We start from the raw sequence: 16,899 nt of genomic DNA on the forward strand, positions 1-16,899 counted from the left end.
GAATATTTTTGTGACCTAACAGCAGGGTTGATATTCTTTAGCAATCCCTCCTCCAAAAAAATACAAAGACAAACAAAACAGTTTTGACTCTATTTAATTTTTTTTTAAATTTTTAAATTTATTTTTTAAGTTATTATTTTTATTTAGAATTCTGGAGTACATCTGCATAATGTGCAGGTTTGTTACATAGGTAAAAGTGTGCCATGGTGGTTTGCTGTACCTATCAACCCATCACCTAGACAATAAGCCCAGCATGTGTTAGCTATTTTTCCTAATACTCTCTCTCCCCATCAACCCCACCCCTCTACAGGCCCCAGTGTGTGTTGTTCCCCTCCCTGTGTCCATGTGTTCTCACTGTCCAACAGACACTTCCCAAAAGAAGACAGTCATGCCGCCAACAAACGTGAGAAAAAGCTCAACATCACTGATCATTAGAGAAAGGCAAATCAAAATCACAATGAGATACCATCTCATGCCAGTTAGAATGGCAATTATTAAAAAGTCAAAAAACAACAGATGCTGGTGAGGTTGTGTAGAAATAAGAATGCTTTTACACTGTTGGTGGGAATGTAACTCAGTTCAACCATTGTGGAAGATGATGTGGCGATTTCTCAGAGATCCAGAACCTGAAATACCATTTGATTCAGCAATCCCATTACTGGGTATATATCCAAAGGAATATAAATCATTCTATTACAAAGATACATGCATACATATATTCACTGCAGCACTATTCACAATAGCAAAAACATGAAATCAATCTAAATGCCCATCAGTAATAGACTGGATAAAGAAAACGTTGTACATCTATACCATGGAATACTATGCAGCCATAAAAAGGAACAAGATCATGTCCTTTGCGGAAACATGGATGGAGCTGGAAGCCATTATCTTTAGCAAACTAATGCAGGAAGAGAAAACCAAACACCTCATGTTCTCACTTATAAGTGGGAGCTGAACAATTGACTCGATATAATCTAAATATTTCAATTTAATAAAAGACATTCTAGATGAAATCAGTAAACTTCTGTTTGAGAAAAATTTACATTTAATACCAACAATGGGTTAATATATAATTGTTGCAAAATTAGTAAGTCTCAAGAGACATGAAATTCATAGCAAAAAGAGGCAAAGACAATTCCCAGATGAGGAAGCATGAAAGACTGACAGATAAGTAAAATGATGGTCAGCATCTCTGGTAATTAGAGAAATGCAAATATATCAATACTCCCTATACTTCCAGAATTAGAAAACCAAATACAACCTATATTTTTCTGCTTAGACTGCCGTTTTAAAATACCATAGCCTGGGTGGCTTAAACAACAGATTTTTGTTTTGTTTTTAAGTTCTGAAGGCTGGAAGTCTGAGATTAGAGTGCCAGAATGGTCAGGTTCTGGGTGAGGGCTCTCTTCCTGGCTTACAGAGGGCCACCTCTGTCTGTATTCTCAGGTGGCCTTTCCTCTGTTGGCATGGAGGAAACTCTTATAAAACCACCAATCTAATTGGATTAGAACCCATCCCTATTACTTCATTTACTCTTAATTACCTCCTAAGAGCTCTATCTCCAAATATAATCACATTGGGGTTAGGGCTTCACACATGAATTTCAGTGGGCACACGATTTGGTCCCATAGCACCACCAGATATTGAGAATGAGAAATTGTGAAGATACAAAGCTAGTAAAGTGACTCTGAAGAGCAATGCGGTAGTGCTTACTGAAATTAAGTAAGGTACACTCTGGCATAGCAATTCCACCCCAGGTTATATACCACAAAGAAATACTCACAGAAGCCCATCACAGAGACATGTACAAGAATGTTTAGTGCAGAATGCCTTTAGGTAGCAGGGGGCTTATAGGAAAATTATGCATTCATCATTACAGCAATGGATAAATAAAATAGTAAGATGAATAATATGAAATACTATCAAGTAGACAGAATTGATAAAATTGATAGGCATATATTAATATAGGTAAAATGTAAGAACATGTTGTAAAATGAAAAAGCAAGAAATTGAATGGAATGCATAGCAAAACATAGTTTTAAGAAACTTAGATACATACATACACAAAATAATTTTCTTTATATATATTCTTCAAGGATATCTGCAGATATAAGAGAACATATTAAAGACATTTCAAAACTTCCATGGAGAATGGGAAAGAATGAAAGTAGTAATAGCACATAAAAGGAGATTAATAAGTTTATCATATACTCAGAAGTATGATTAATTCAGTTATTTGTACCTGATGAAAAAGAAGAAAAAGGAGGATGATAAAATGATTAAAGAGAAAGGAGCTAAGGGGGAGTAAGAACAGCAAAAGACGTAGAAGGAAAATAAGCATAAGTAGAAGGATCCATTGTTACAACCAAATTTGGATAAGGAAAAATGGTACCTAAAGTAGTATAAATATAAGAAAAAAATCAAACATTATGGAAGGCAAAAAGGATAAAACAAAAAAAAGCAGTAATATTCAAAACTTAGACTAATCACTGAGTCCATTAATTTAATTGAGTCCATTAGAAGAGAAATAGATGGTTATATAGCTAATATTATAGGAATGCCCATCTTTATTCTCCACATTCAAATACATGCTATTCTTTACAAACAGCACTCAGATGACACACGTAGCATATAACATGTGGAACAGTTTGTTTGCGATACTCCTAGTCATTACCTGCAAATTCATGTCTATTGTTTCAATTTGCTTTGTAAATAGAATATTTTCTATCTCTTTAACACTGAATCCTAGAATTTAGAACAGTGCCTGGCATATAGTAGGCTTACATTAAATATTTGTCAACTGAATTAACATAATTCTCGCTGTTAGACCAACAGATATACAAGAGAGGGAATGATAACATTTTTGGATAGAAGACATAGTCTGAAATGTATGTCTGTTATTCAAAGATGCTTATCATTATTTCAAAACATTTACAGAGTACTGATTTTCATAACAACAATATGCTATTTATTCCTTTCAATTATTTTTTCTATTGGTGATAGAGTACGTGGTAGGAGATGTTACATGAAGATGACTTTAAACAATTTTTATTTACACTTCTCTTATAGAACAAGTGAGAAAATATACTTCTGAGCTCAATCAGATTTGAGTAAATCATATTTGAATATAGTTTGAAATTCAATTTTAGATAAATATAACTACAAGTTATCACAAGTGCCAACTGTGCAGGCTCCATCTCCAAGAGTAGTGTGCTATTTGTTCTGGGTTGATTTGCACATCTGTTGAACTACAGCTTCCCTTAAAGGATTATCCTATTAAAAAGTATCAGCTTGGCAGACTAAAGATGATTATCTATTCAATTTTGTATACACAGTCTATTAAAAAGAAGACAAATTCTTGAGCTACTTGACTTTGGGTCATGCAGTATGTGTGCACTGCAAATTTTAACTATTGATTTTCAATCTAATGATGAGTATATGCTATTAGATTTAAATAACACATTCCTCTTAAATATAATAACTGCTCCTTAGGAAAAAAGTAAAAGGTCTAATTATCTCTTCTTTCTTTGTGTAAATTTATTTCTGTTGATTAAAGTATGTATGAAGAATGTCATCTTTTCATGTTTCAAAATGACCTATGCTAGCCTATACACGTAATTTTTATTATATCTGCAAACATTCCAGCATAGCTAATTATACGCACTGGAGTATTTTCTTGCCTAGATGATATTAAGATGTGTATAGTTATGCAACTAATTTCTCATACTTGCCACACAGATACAAATCTTTTGAATTTCTTAAATGTGTTGAAAAATAATTTGGCATTAGCACATTGTTTATATACATATATCTTCACCAAATATGATTACACTAATTTAGAATTCATCATTATTTGGGCATGTGCTAGATTTAAATTGTTTTTATATAACTGTGTGCATCATTATACAGTTGCTTTGTAAGCAATTTCCAAGGAGGTATTTAAGTAAGAAAATATTTCCAAGCACCTTTTGATTGTCTATACCTATAGCGTTCCAATTATACTATTACAATTATACTTTTATGTAACTGTATCAGAGCACTAATCAAAAATTATAAATATACCTATTTTAAAAATACTACCCCAAATTGAGGAATTAACAAATGATACTCCTTTGATTGCACCTGCATAATGCTGCAATTTGTAAAGTTATTTTTCTGCTCTGATTTAATCAGAATGAGTCAGGTTCTTATATAGTCCTGTAAGAAGACTTTGATCCAGTCATTAATTTAATTTATTAAAATGTTGGAATTTATGCATTTTTTTGTTCAAAATTCCTGTTGCTACAGAGACTGTGTTGTGAGGTATGCGAGAATAACAATTTAGTCTTGCTGAGCAATACAGCTGCCATTTATGTTTGGGGCTCAATTTTTAAATAATTTTTTCATATCAAATTTTATTTCTGTTTTGGATCAAGGAAAAGTGGAGTGTTACACTTACATTTTGACGTTTTATTTTCAAGTTTTAAATAGCATAGAGGAGCATTTAAATTTTATTTTAGAATATTATGTTTGACTCAGGATATCATGTTCTAACTATTCTAAACATAGGAAAAAATGCAATCGTTTAAAACTTAGGCTGTAAACCTAATTGATAAAGTCACCTAATCAAAACCTTTATTTTATTCATGATAAAGCCGAGGTCAAGAGAGGTTAAGTGTCCTACTCAATTTCATATTACAAATCACAGATGAACAACAATTTTACTGTTTAGACCCTTGTTTGTTCCTGATTCAAATGTCCTTTTCTGATGGAGACATGAATAATTTCTTGATGTTTCTGAAAATTCAGTCTAGACTCAGAGAAAAGATTTGTGGGTATTGGGGAACCTTAAAACATTATGCTTAAAGCTGTGAAGACAATTATAAAAGGGAGGATTCATAATTTGTGCAATGATGTTATCATTAGATTAAGTATACAATCTTTCAAGCCTGATATCAGAAAGGAACAAGACTTAGTTTCCTGAATAAATTATATTTTGTAGAAGTCAGTAATTTTATATTAATCTATCATAAATCATGCAATTGAAATGCATTTTAGTTATCATAATTTATGAGTCATTAGGATAGTCTAAATATTTAATAACTGATATGGCATGATCACCAACCAATCAGAATGGACATTATACAAATCAGAACAGGTTTATGGTTATAAAACTGCACAACTATGACTATTATCCCTAAATTAATATATTTTTGGTTGTTTTTAGTTAAAGTTTTCAAGGTGTCCCCATTATTAGTAGTATGTTATTTTCGATACTTGCTGGCAGATAAATAAAATTGCTTCTAGCCTGGGGGATAAGAAGACAAAATCAAAGAGAAAAATAGTTAAATTTACAGATAAAGCATAATAACAGATTTTTACTGTACAGTTCCTAATTTACATTACATTAAAATTACATTTTAATGAAATGCAATTCTGGCTTTTACAGAACTGTAAGAATGTGTATTTGTTGATATACACATGTAATTAGTATCTTAAAATTTAAAATGGGAGGAAGGAAACCCAACTCATGTGCTGCGGTGATTGAAAAAGGAAGCGTGATTCTTGGAGCATAGCATACCTCATTCCAGGTATTAGTCATAGACCTGTGTATCCAAAGAGCTATACAGTCTGACATCCTTCAGTTTCTCCAGTTCCTTTCTCCAGAATCAATGAGGCCCAAATTCTACTTAAGAACAAAATGGATTTGCATATAAAATAGGGTCACTCAACAGGGAATGAAATAATGGGATTGTAAAATAATTCAGAAGGACCACCTGGTCACCTTTTCTCTCTTGTATTTTATCCTCTCCTCTTACAGCTCTGTGTCCAGATGTGGTAGAATGGGCTTGTTCTTTGGAAGAGCATCTTAGTTTGGCTCTGCCTTATGCTTTAGAGATAAAACAAGTTGGCCTGCTTTCTTCTTCTTCTTAAATTATTTTTCGTTTGTTTGTTTTTTAGAGACAGGATCTCATTCACTCACCCAGGTTAGAGTACAGGGGCAGGACTATAGTTGACTGCAACCTGGGCTCAGGCATCCTCTTGCTGCAACCTCGGCTCAGGGATCCTCCCACCTCAGGCTCCTGAGTAGCTGGGACTACTGTTGTCCTACCATATCTGCCCATTTTAAAAAAAAGTTGTAGAAATCCAATCTTGCTATGTTGTCCAGGATAGTCTTAAACTCCTGGCCAAGAGATCCTCTCTCCTCAGCCTCCCAAAGTACTCAGATTACAGGTGTGAGCCACCATGCCTGGCCCAGTCCACTTTCTTCTTTTCCTATTTCAGTTTTTAATATTTATTTTTAAGCATACCAGGCCTTAAATAAAAGACAAAAAAGGGCTCTGGAGGTGCTGGCTGTCTTTGTCTCTCAGTTTTCTCAACTATAAAACAAGAGCAAGAATAACAATCTCTTTGAGTTGTGGTGAGAATTAAATTCAGCCCTGATTCCTTGAATAGGAATTTACACTGCAGTGTAGGGTTGGAGTTCTAGCTCCCAGGAGGAAAACAGATGTAATGAGAATGCCTCTTGCACATAACACCTATCAGAAACCTGGAAGATAATAATAGGGAGATTCTCTTTTAATGTTTTCTTCCAGAGGCAACTAATTGAAAACTAATGTCAATAACAGGATTCCATGTCTTAGCTTTGAGTCAACTATCGCCAAGTGTCATTAATGGGACTATTTCAATATTCATAGCAAATGAATCATTTCTCCTAACAGATGCCATATATCAATATAAAGCCAAATACTATTATTAGAATAAGAGTCAGAATAATATAAACTTACAGATTTTAGTCCCTGGATTTAGACTCTGGAGTTGAATTTCAACTCCACATTTAATCAGTTAGGTGACAGTGGGCCTGTTAATGTCTTTGTCTCTCAGCTTTCTCAACTATAAAACAGGGGCAAGAGTAACAATCTCATTGAGTTGGGGTGAGAATTAAATAGGTCAATACATGAGCCAACACTATGGTTCAAAAGACTTTAGTGTAGGACAAGATCCAGAGGTGTGGGTTAATGTTGCTTCACTACGGAGGCAATATTCTTCTGAGCGCTCTAACTTAGCAATTTTATTTTTATGTAAAGAGCAAGATAGTAAATATTTTAGGCTACCCCCAGGCATGGTGTCACCTGTCTGTCTTCCTAGCTTCTCAGGAGGCTGAGGTAGGAAGATTGCTTGCACCCAGGAGTTCCAGACCAGACTGGACAACACCATAGGACCCCGTCTTAAAAAAAAAAAAAGAAAAAAAAAGTAACTCTTTTAGGCTTTGCAGGCCATGTATCTCTGCGGCAAATATTCAACCTTGCTGTTGTAGTTTGAAAACAGCCTTAGAGAATATATAAATAAATGAGCGAGGTTGTGTTCCAATAAAGCTCCATATATGAAAAGAGGCCAAGCTGGCCCATGGGCAGTAGTTTGCCAACCCCTTTTTCACCTCCTATCCTTTTGAATTGTAAGGTTTTCCCATTCCTTTTTTTATTTTTTTTAATTATTATTATACTTTAAGTTTTAGGGTACATGTGCACAATGTGCAGGTTTGTTACATATGTATACATGTGCCATGTTGGTATGCTGCACCCATTAACTCGTCATTTAGCATTAGGTATATCTTCTAATGCTGTCCCTCCCCCCTCCCCCCACCCCACAACAGTCCCCGGAGTGTGATGTTCCCCTTCCTGTGTCCATGTGTTCTCATTGTTCAATTCCCAACTATGAGTGAGAACATGTGGTGTTTGGTTTTTTGTCCTTGCAATAGTTTACTGAGAATGATGGTTTCCAGTTTCATCCATGTCCCTACAGAGGACATGAACTCATCATTTTTTATGGCTGCATAGTATTCCATGGTGTATATGTGCCACATTTTCTTAATCCAGTCTATCGTTGTTGGACATCAGGGTTGGTTCCAACTCTTTGCTATTGTGAATAGTGCCGCAATAAACACATGTGTGCATGTGTCTTTATAGCAGCATGATTTATAGTCCTTTGGGTATATACCCAGTAATGGGATGGCTGGGTCAAATGGTATTGCTAGTTCTAGATCCCTGAGGAATTGCCACACTGACTTCCACAATGATTGAACTAGTTTACAGTCCCACCAACAGTGTAAAAGTGTTCCTATTTCTCCACATCCTCTCCAGCACCTGTTGTTTCCTGACTTTTTAATGATGGCCATTCTAACTGGTGTGAGATGGTATCTCATTGTGGTTTTGATTTGCATTTCTCTGATGGCCAGTGATGATGAGCATTTTTTCCTGTGTTTTTTGGCTGCATAAGTGTCTTCTTTTGAGAAGCGTCTGTTCATGTCCTTCGCCCACTTTTTGATGGGGTTGTTTGTTTTTTTCTTGTAAATTTGTTTGAGTTCATTGTAGATTCTGGATATTAGCCCTTTGTCAGATGAGTAGGTTGCGAAAATTTTCTCCCATTTTGTAGGTTGCCTAAGCATTCCCTTTGAAAACTGCCACAAGACAGGGATGCCCTCTCTCATCACTCCTACTAAACATAGTGCTGGAAGTTCTGGCCAGGGCAATCAGGCAGGAGAAGGAAATAAAGGGTATTCAATTAGGAAAAGAGGAAGTCAAATTGTCCCTGTTTGCAGATGACATGATTGTATATCTAGAAAACCCCATTGTCTCAGCCCAAAATCTCCTTAAGCTGATAAGCAACTTCAGCAAAGTCTCAGGATACAAAATCAGTGTACAAAAATCACAAGCATTCTTGTACATCAATCACAGACAAACAGAGAGCCAAATCATGAGTGAACTCCAATTCACAATTGCTTCAAAGAGAATAAAATACCTAGGAATCCAACTTACAAGGGACGTGAAGGACCTCTTCAAGGAGAACTACAAACCACTGCTCAATGAAATAAAAGAGGATACAAACAAATGGAAGAACATTCCATGCTCATGGGTTGGAAGAATCAATATCGTGAAAATGGCCATACTGCCCAAGGTAATTTAGAGATTCAATGCCATCCCCATCAAGCTACCAATGACTTTCTTCACAGAATTGGAAAAATCTACTTTAAAGTTCATATGGAATCAAAAGAGAGCCCACATCACCAAGTCAGTCCTAAGCCGAAAGAACAAAGCTGGAGGCATCACGCTACCTGACTTCAAACTATACTACAAGGCTACAGTAACCAACACAGCATGGTACTGGTACCAAAACTGAGACATAGATCAATGAAACAGAACAGAGCCCTCAGAAATAATGCCGCATATCTACAACTATCTGATCTTTGACAAACCTGACAAAAACAAGCAATGGGAAAAGGATTCCCTATTTAATAAATGGTGCTGGGAAAACTGGCTAGCCATATGTAGAAAGCTGAAACTGGATCCCTTCCTTACACCTTATACAAAAATTAATTCAAGATAGATTAAAGACTTACATGTTAGACCTAAAACCATGAAAACCCTAGAAGAAAACCTAGGCAATACCATTCAGGACATAGGAATGGGCAAGGACTTCATGTCTAAAACACCAAAAGCAATGGCAACAAAAGCCAAAATTGACAAATGGGATCTAATTAAACTAAAGAGCTTCTGCACAGCAAAAGGTTTTCCCATTCTTGTTGGTGGGAACACGAATTATTTCTGGGCCTGTGTGAGCTCTTGGGATTTTCCTTCTGATGCTTAAGATAGATTTTTTTCTGGCCTCAGGCTTTCCTGTATTCACTCTTAGCCAGCTGAAGACTGGAGGGGACTCTGCAGCTCTCCAGTTCTCTGTATGTGGCTCATAACCCTCCTGTACCCTACCCTGCAAACTCAAGCTGCCTTGGCCTTCCTGGACTACCCACTGGATCTTCAACTCTGAGAGTTAGCCAAAAGTCCCTTCACCCCTGAATTGAAACCTAGAAACTTTCTCCAGGCTATATTCTGGGGCAGTCATAGGGCTCACCTTGTTTACTTTCTCTCTCTCAGGTATTACTGTCTTTTATTGCCAAATATTACATGTCTGAAAGCCCTTGTTTCATATATGTACATACATTTTTGTTTCTTTCAATCATTTTAGGTTAGGAATAAATCTGGTTGGTCTTTGTTACAACGTCTTGTCTGGAAGTGGAAGTCCCTATAGACTTTTATCATTTTAAATACAAAAAAAAATCTGAGGTTCAGAAATATTTGGAAATTTTGTCAAGATCATTTTGCTAGTAAGTAGTGGAGAGAAAATTCAAAACTTGGGCTTCTAACTTCTAAATAAATTTTCTCTCCATTGCACTATACTGCTTCTATCAGAGGGAATTAACTATTAAATAAAATTTCCTATTAAATAAAAAATGATGAACTGTAGTTTTTTCTAGAAGAAACTGATGAATCAAATATAAATCAAGGGTTTTAGAGTTATCTTGTTATGTTACGAAAAAATGGGGGGGGATCTGATATTTTCTGCATTTTGAATGGAGTCATATTTTCATTCCATTTTGGCATTTCTACTGTGGTTCTGATTGTGGAGAACATAATGTTGGGAAACTTTACTCATTTTAATGATCTGATACTGATAAGCTTTCTACTGGAAAGTGCCCATATGGCTCAAACTTCAGCTTCTGCATTTTCTTAGGACTTAGGATGTGACTTCTTTGCAAATTTACTGGAATTAGTTTTACAAAGGAGAGAAAAATATTGCTAAACTACATAAACATGGTGAAGTCAGAGATCTGGAAAAGTATGTATATAAATTCTCATGGTTCATTTTTATTACTTTCACTACGCAATTCCATTTAACATTTTCTGAAATACCAATAAATTTTTGAATGATAAATGGCATTTTGAATATGCCAAGTGAGAGATATTATTTAGGTAGTGAACGTTCACAAAAATGTGTAGCATTATGTTACCAGGAGGCTCTCTGTTTAATGAGAAAGGAGCACTTATCCCTTCACAAATACTTGGGATATATACTACTATATGTATGTATCTATAAACAGAGATAATCTGTGTTTGTCACAAGCAATGTATTTGATAATAAAACGTTATGTAAATAATGCTGTGCCATATACAACTTTTTAAATGCGTGAGAGGCTGATTTTTTACAGCAACAGGAAAAGCTAAACTCTAGGGGGTGATTCCTATATCTTTATATCTTGATTTAAAATATATATGTATATATCACATTACAAATAACTTACTGATTAAGTAGTTTTTAATATTACATAAAAGTGAGGTTTTGATCCTTGTTTATTATTTGTTTATTAATATTTATGCTTTCCCTGGAAACCTTCTATAGTGGCACCCAGCCTCAGGCATCTTTCTTATGCACCAATATGTTTAATTTCTCTCATCCGTAAAATGAATGAGTTGACCTCTCAGACCCCTTCAGCACTAGGATAAAACATGGTAGATGAAGACGCTGAGTTCCTTATTACAGAATATCATTATCCCTTTGAGTCCACATTAGAACACTGCAAGGCAATAGTCTCTTCCATTGTTCCCATGAGGAGAAATAGGTAATGTGCTTAAAGTCTAAAAGGTGCTGAACATGTGATTAAACCTAAGGGTCTGAATTACATAGTCTATATTCTTTTTCTCCACCTTTGGTTTTCCAACATTTTTGCCAAAGCTACATTTTAAAAATGATACTCTGTGAATAATCTCTATTTTAAGACAGGTAAGGTACCATTTATTAGTATATATATATATATATATATATACACATATATATATATACACATATATATACACATATATATATATACACATATATATATATACTTTTATAAATCCACAATAACAATATTTACTTATGAGGTTAATAATGAGACAATTTTGTTATACATCAAAATTTGAAATTTAAGATTATAGATAACAGTTTCAGCCTTTTAATGACCTCTACTTCCAATTTATTTCTTTACTGTGTTGGATTTGCAGTGATAAGAAATCGCTTATTTATAAAGATCTGTCATTTCATAAGAAAATAACTCTTTTTAAACAGTACACCTCATAACCTTGAGACGCCCTTAAATTAAACTGATCCACAGACATTAAATATTATCATCAACTTTTGTTTGTATAATGGCCACTTAAAGTATATAATAACCACTCACATTCCTTATATGAAATATCTCAGACAGGATGCTATTTATAATTCCACATGTGTTACATAACACTATGATGACATTACATGTGTGTTTTCAATAGTCCCAGAGCACAGCGGAGACAGCAGACCATTGCCTGGCCTCACATTATATAAGTTGTGACAAATAACACGCTAGGTGTATATAACTGCACAATTTAGTTCTGTCACAGAGTTTTGACTAGAAAAAATGGTTAGACATAACTAATGTGAGCCCTCAATACATATTCATTATTGCCAATAGCGTCAATTATATTCTTGCTTTTTTTGAAAATGGTTACATCATATAGGCTTGTATTGGCTTGCCACTGGGAATAAATAAAGATATATTCAAATGAATGTGTATTTTGAGATTACTAAATTAGATTAGATTTGATTGTATTTTCATGATACAATTTTGTTATACTTCTCTTTAAATCATTTTTTTCCTGAATAAATGCAATTAGAAGAGACCTATGTGCCCCATCCTTTATTTCAATTTTGTTTGGTTCTTAATTTGCACTCTTCTTTACTCTCTTGAGATGAACATAATTTCTAGCACTTAACTTTGTGATTTTCACCTCTTTCTGCATTCTCTCATTAGATTTTATGTTTGTTTTCCCTGGTTTCTTCAACTTTTGATATATTTCAATCTTTTAAATGAAAAGTCATTGAGGACTTATCTTGTACAGAAGCACAGATTTCTCATTATTCAATGAGAAAATCCTTATGACAGTAATTTCTCACACACATAGAACTAAAATTAATTATGGTATGTTCCTTAAAGAAATGGTCAAAGGGATGGGAAGGTCAGGTTGAAATCATATTCCTTCAGACGGATAAAGTGTTTTCATTAGAGTCCCTCGTTCATACGTGTTGTCTTTGATGTTTCTCGCTGTTCTACTGCTGATTCTTATGCTTTTCTTAATATTAGTGTATCACCAAGTATATTTCAGTCATGGAGAGAAAAAAATAGGTTTGATGTACCAAGGGCCTTAAAATCACACTGACCTGTATGACAGAAGACAGATACTGAAATTTATTTAAAATCATGTTTATCTAAGTATGCAAATAACTTTTGGGCTGGATGACAAGGATAGCAAAGAGCAAGTGGCAACATATTTAATGACAATAAAATATATGGCTATTATTAATTGTATAGTATTTCAAAGCACCTCTTAACTTCTATTATTAGGAAGTACGGACAAAAGTTTTGAAATTTCAGAGTTCAAAATTCAAAGACATGAATACTTGAATGCTAGCTCAAGATAATAAAATGGGATTTAAGGATGTGAAATGTTTATGAAAACCAAGTGAAAGCTGTAGAGCTCCTTTAGCGCTATGGTGTCAATGTAAATTTTATATGTCAAAAACTATAAATTGACCTTTTAATAGGCTTTTGCAATATAAGATGAAATTCCCATAGTTGGGACTTTTATTTTGAATAGTGTTTTCTTTTTTTAATTCAGGCAGACCATAATTGTCTTAACAACAAAAATATTACTAAAACATTTTTAAAGAAGCCACTGTTACTAGTGTGGTTCATATGCCAATCTGTAATGGGAATATGACTTAAAGTTTGTTAAGAAGACAAACTTACCATTTTCTAAATTTCCGATATGTGATGGCAATATTATGAAACCAGTCCCAAGAAACAAACAATTATCTTCTGGCTCTAGAATTACTCCTGGCATACTCATACTTTCTGGACTAAAGAATTAACATGGACTATCTTAAAAAATAAAATATTTTCTTCATATTTGTTCTTTACTTCTTTACCTAAAATCAAGTTTTTGCTATCTCCACAACTTTGATTTACCACAAATAATACTCAAAGATTCAAAATATTCTCAAAACTTAAAATAGTTTAAAACATGTATCACAAGAGCAAAGAAAAAATAGATTATTCAATAACGTATACACATTATTTAGTAAACTCATTAAAGATGCAGATGCAACTGTAATTTTTAACCTTATAAATGGACAACTGGAATTATTGTAGGGTTCATAAAATCAGCTGCTACACTATTCCTCATCAAAAAGGATAAAATATTTTATCTAATTGATAATACTTATACCATTATGGAATAAAAACTAAATATAATAACATTATAGAATACACAGCACATAATTGCAACAATAAGATACATGTTTATCTCAAATTAATTGTAAACTCTAGACAATATGGGGTAATTCATTAAATTTTTAACATTAAATTATTACACTAAAAATGTTTCAAGTTCATTTTTGCTAAACTTTTGTTCTTCTCTACTCTTCACTATTTTGCCTTTAGAAAATCCAATTTGCTTACCTTGGATGGTGATTCTGAGGAACGGAGGTGTGAACATTTTGCGTGGCACTGCTAACAAACCTATGCTGTCTAGATTAGTACATATTATCACCTCTTTTATTTCTGACTTTAAATATATGAATATAATTCTTTCACATGACATGCTATATATAACATGATAAATATATCACAATGTAATGTAACATAATGTAATATTGAGAAGAGACATTTACATAGAAATACATACATTTAAGTAGAAACAAAATAGTTTCAGAACAAATATTAATGTTATTGGCTTAGTCAGAAACATTAGACAAAAATGATCCTACCTGATGAATCAAAATTCACCTCATTGCCAGGACTTGGACCTATATCGATGGACACAATTGGTAACAGCTTCCGAAAGTCCCATAGCTTTGTAACCCCACAGGCATCACAGGATGCTATCATGTGACCCTTCAAAATATAAAATAAACAAAAATAAAATGTGTCTATATATATACATATATACACACACACACTACATACATACAAATACATATAGTAACCTATAGACAAAAGGTAAGTGTTAGGATTTTATTACAGCCGTAAGATTACATTCCTCTAAACTAAGAAGTAGTTGTTAATAACTTTATTTTGGACATAAAATTATTAAAATGATATTCTTAATATATAAAATCCTCCACTAAATTTTTGGAGTTAACATTTCAGACAAGCATCTTCATTTTAACTACATTAGAAGATGTAACAAAACAAAAACATGTACACTCATAATTTGCATATATATATATATATACATATATCACATCACGCATATGATATCTGTGACACATAAAAACTGTGAATGTGGGAAAATTATACCACATGCATATCTCAGCTTTTATGCTTGCAGTTAGTTAGCATTGATAATTTATACCTCAAATAGAGAAAAAACAAAAAGAGGTAGGAAGAAAAATGGACACAATGAGAGAAGAATATCGTCATAGTAGGTAGAATGACAGGCACCAGGTGAAGTTGATGGCAATAAAATGGTGCCTATTGTAGTCTGTTAGTCAAAATTCTCAGAAAACATAGTTGGGCTTGCTTTGGTAACATGTAGTGCAACAAGGAAGAAGGTAATTGGATAAAAGGGAAGGAAAACAGAAGGAAGGGTGAATGGATTCAAGTGACATGGCAATGGAAGATGGGGAGAGATATTTTTGCAGCATAGTAGCAGTGGCCCAGGCTCATCAGTTCGGAGCCCAGGGTCTGTCTATACGCCTCCTGCTGGTCGCTCAGGAAATGTTTATTGAGCATCTACTTTGTGACAGAGATTGGAGATATGCTGGTGAATAAGAGGGGTTTCTGCTCCCCAGTAACTCATAATCTTCACTCATTCTCATCATTCTGGTCATCTAATTTCTTTGTACACTCACACATTGAATGAGTATTGGCCACATTAAAATAATCAATTATGTTTATAAAACATCAATATACTGTTTCCCATTTGATGTACAGTTTCCCTTTCAGCTGCAGTTCAAATTTTTTAATGTCAACTTAAAAACAATCCTCTCATTTTCTCCCTACATTATTTTAAATGTTAATATTAATACCTTAATTATCATGTAATTTTCCTTATCATTTCGAACTAGCTCACATATTTTCTCACTTACTCCTTGATTTCTATTCCTTCTGGAAAAATAATACATCCTGTATTACAGTTCAAGCGGACTCACTGTTTTTCTCTAAACACACCAGTAATGCAATGAATGCAACTAGTTTTAAAATTATATAACTGTTGTCACTGGCACAGTAATACGACAGCGTTGTCCCCAATCTAATAAATGAGATGCTTAATATTTTTTATGACTTAAAGGGAACATGGAGAACTTGGAATGTCCTCAAATATGTAAACATGTATTATAAGAATTGTGAGGAATCAGTGAATTTCATTTCAGAAAAGGAAAGAACAGTTTTCAGTATCAGCAATGAATATTAATGTTAGAAATTAGAATTCTTTCCAAATATAAGGGCTTTCAATGATCTGAGAGAAGTCACAGAATGGAATTTTTTTTCAATTTTGGGAACAGAGTAGGTAAGTTTTCATTGGAGTTTAATCTGGATGCACCTCTTGCCACAGGCAGGTGGATGGACTTCATGTTCTTTTGTTGTCTGGAGTCTATGAATTAAAGAAAATCTTAAAGTATACTTTATCCCACTGCATATTAAAATTTGAGGAAGTATGCTTAAAATAAAAAATAGTTTCATCGTTGTTATTGTGTGAAAATGAGTAGGTAGTTTTAACATTTTTACACTTAATACTTGAAACTTTTATTGCTGTCAAATGATCAAGCTCAATAGTTTGATAATATGAAAGTGAGTCAATATTTATGAAATGCTTTTAATGAGCCAGGTACTGTGCTAAATGCTTCATTAATAAACTAGTACATAGCAACTTTAAGCAATTTTGAATAACTAACATCCTTTAGCTAGATTTTTTTCCATTGCCTTAGAAACTTAAAAGCCACGAGAAAGCATGCATTATGGTAAAATGAATATGATAATTTTTTGGTTTTTTTTTGAGATGGAGT

The 16,899-nt window shown here is 33.7% G+C and overlaps 1 protein-coding gene across 6 annotated transcripts in view; it reads right to left on the bottom strand.

The window, feature by feature from the left end:
- Positions 1-16,899, bottom strand: part of SPAG16 (sperm associated antigen 16) — a 1,164,736-nt gene that overhangs the window by 251,666 nt on the left and 896,171 nt on the right. For all 6 annotated transcript variants that reach the window (XM_032754635.2, XM_058438740.1, XM_058438747.1 and 3 more), the window contains one exon: positions 14,659-14,785. In XM_032754635.2, the coding sequence (XP_032610526.1) occupies positions 14,659-14,785 (127 nt within the window). The remainder of the gene's footprint in view (positions 1-14,658; positions 14,786-16,899) is intronic.

The sequence above is a fragment of the Hylobates moloch genome, unplaced genomic scaffold, assembly GCF_009828535.3.
Source record: "Hylobates moloch isolate HMO894 unplaced genomic scaffold, HMol_V3 SCAFFOLD_1, whole genome shotgun sequence".
NCBI lineage: Eukaryota > Metazoa > Chordata > Mammalia > Primates > Hylobatidae > Hylobates > Hylobates moloch.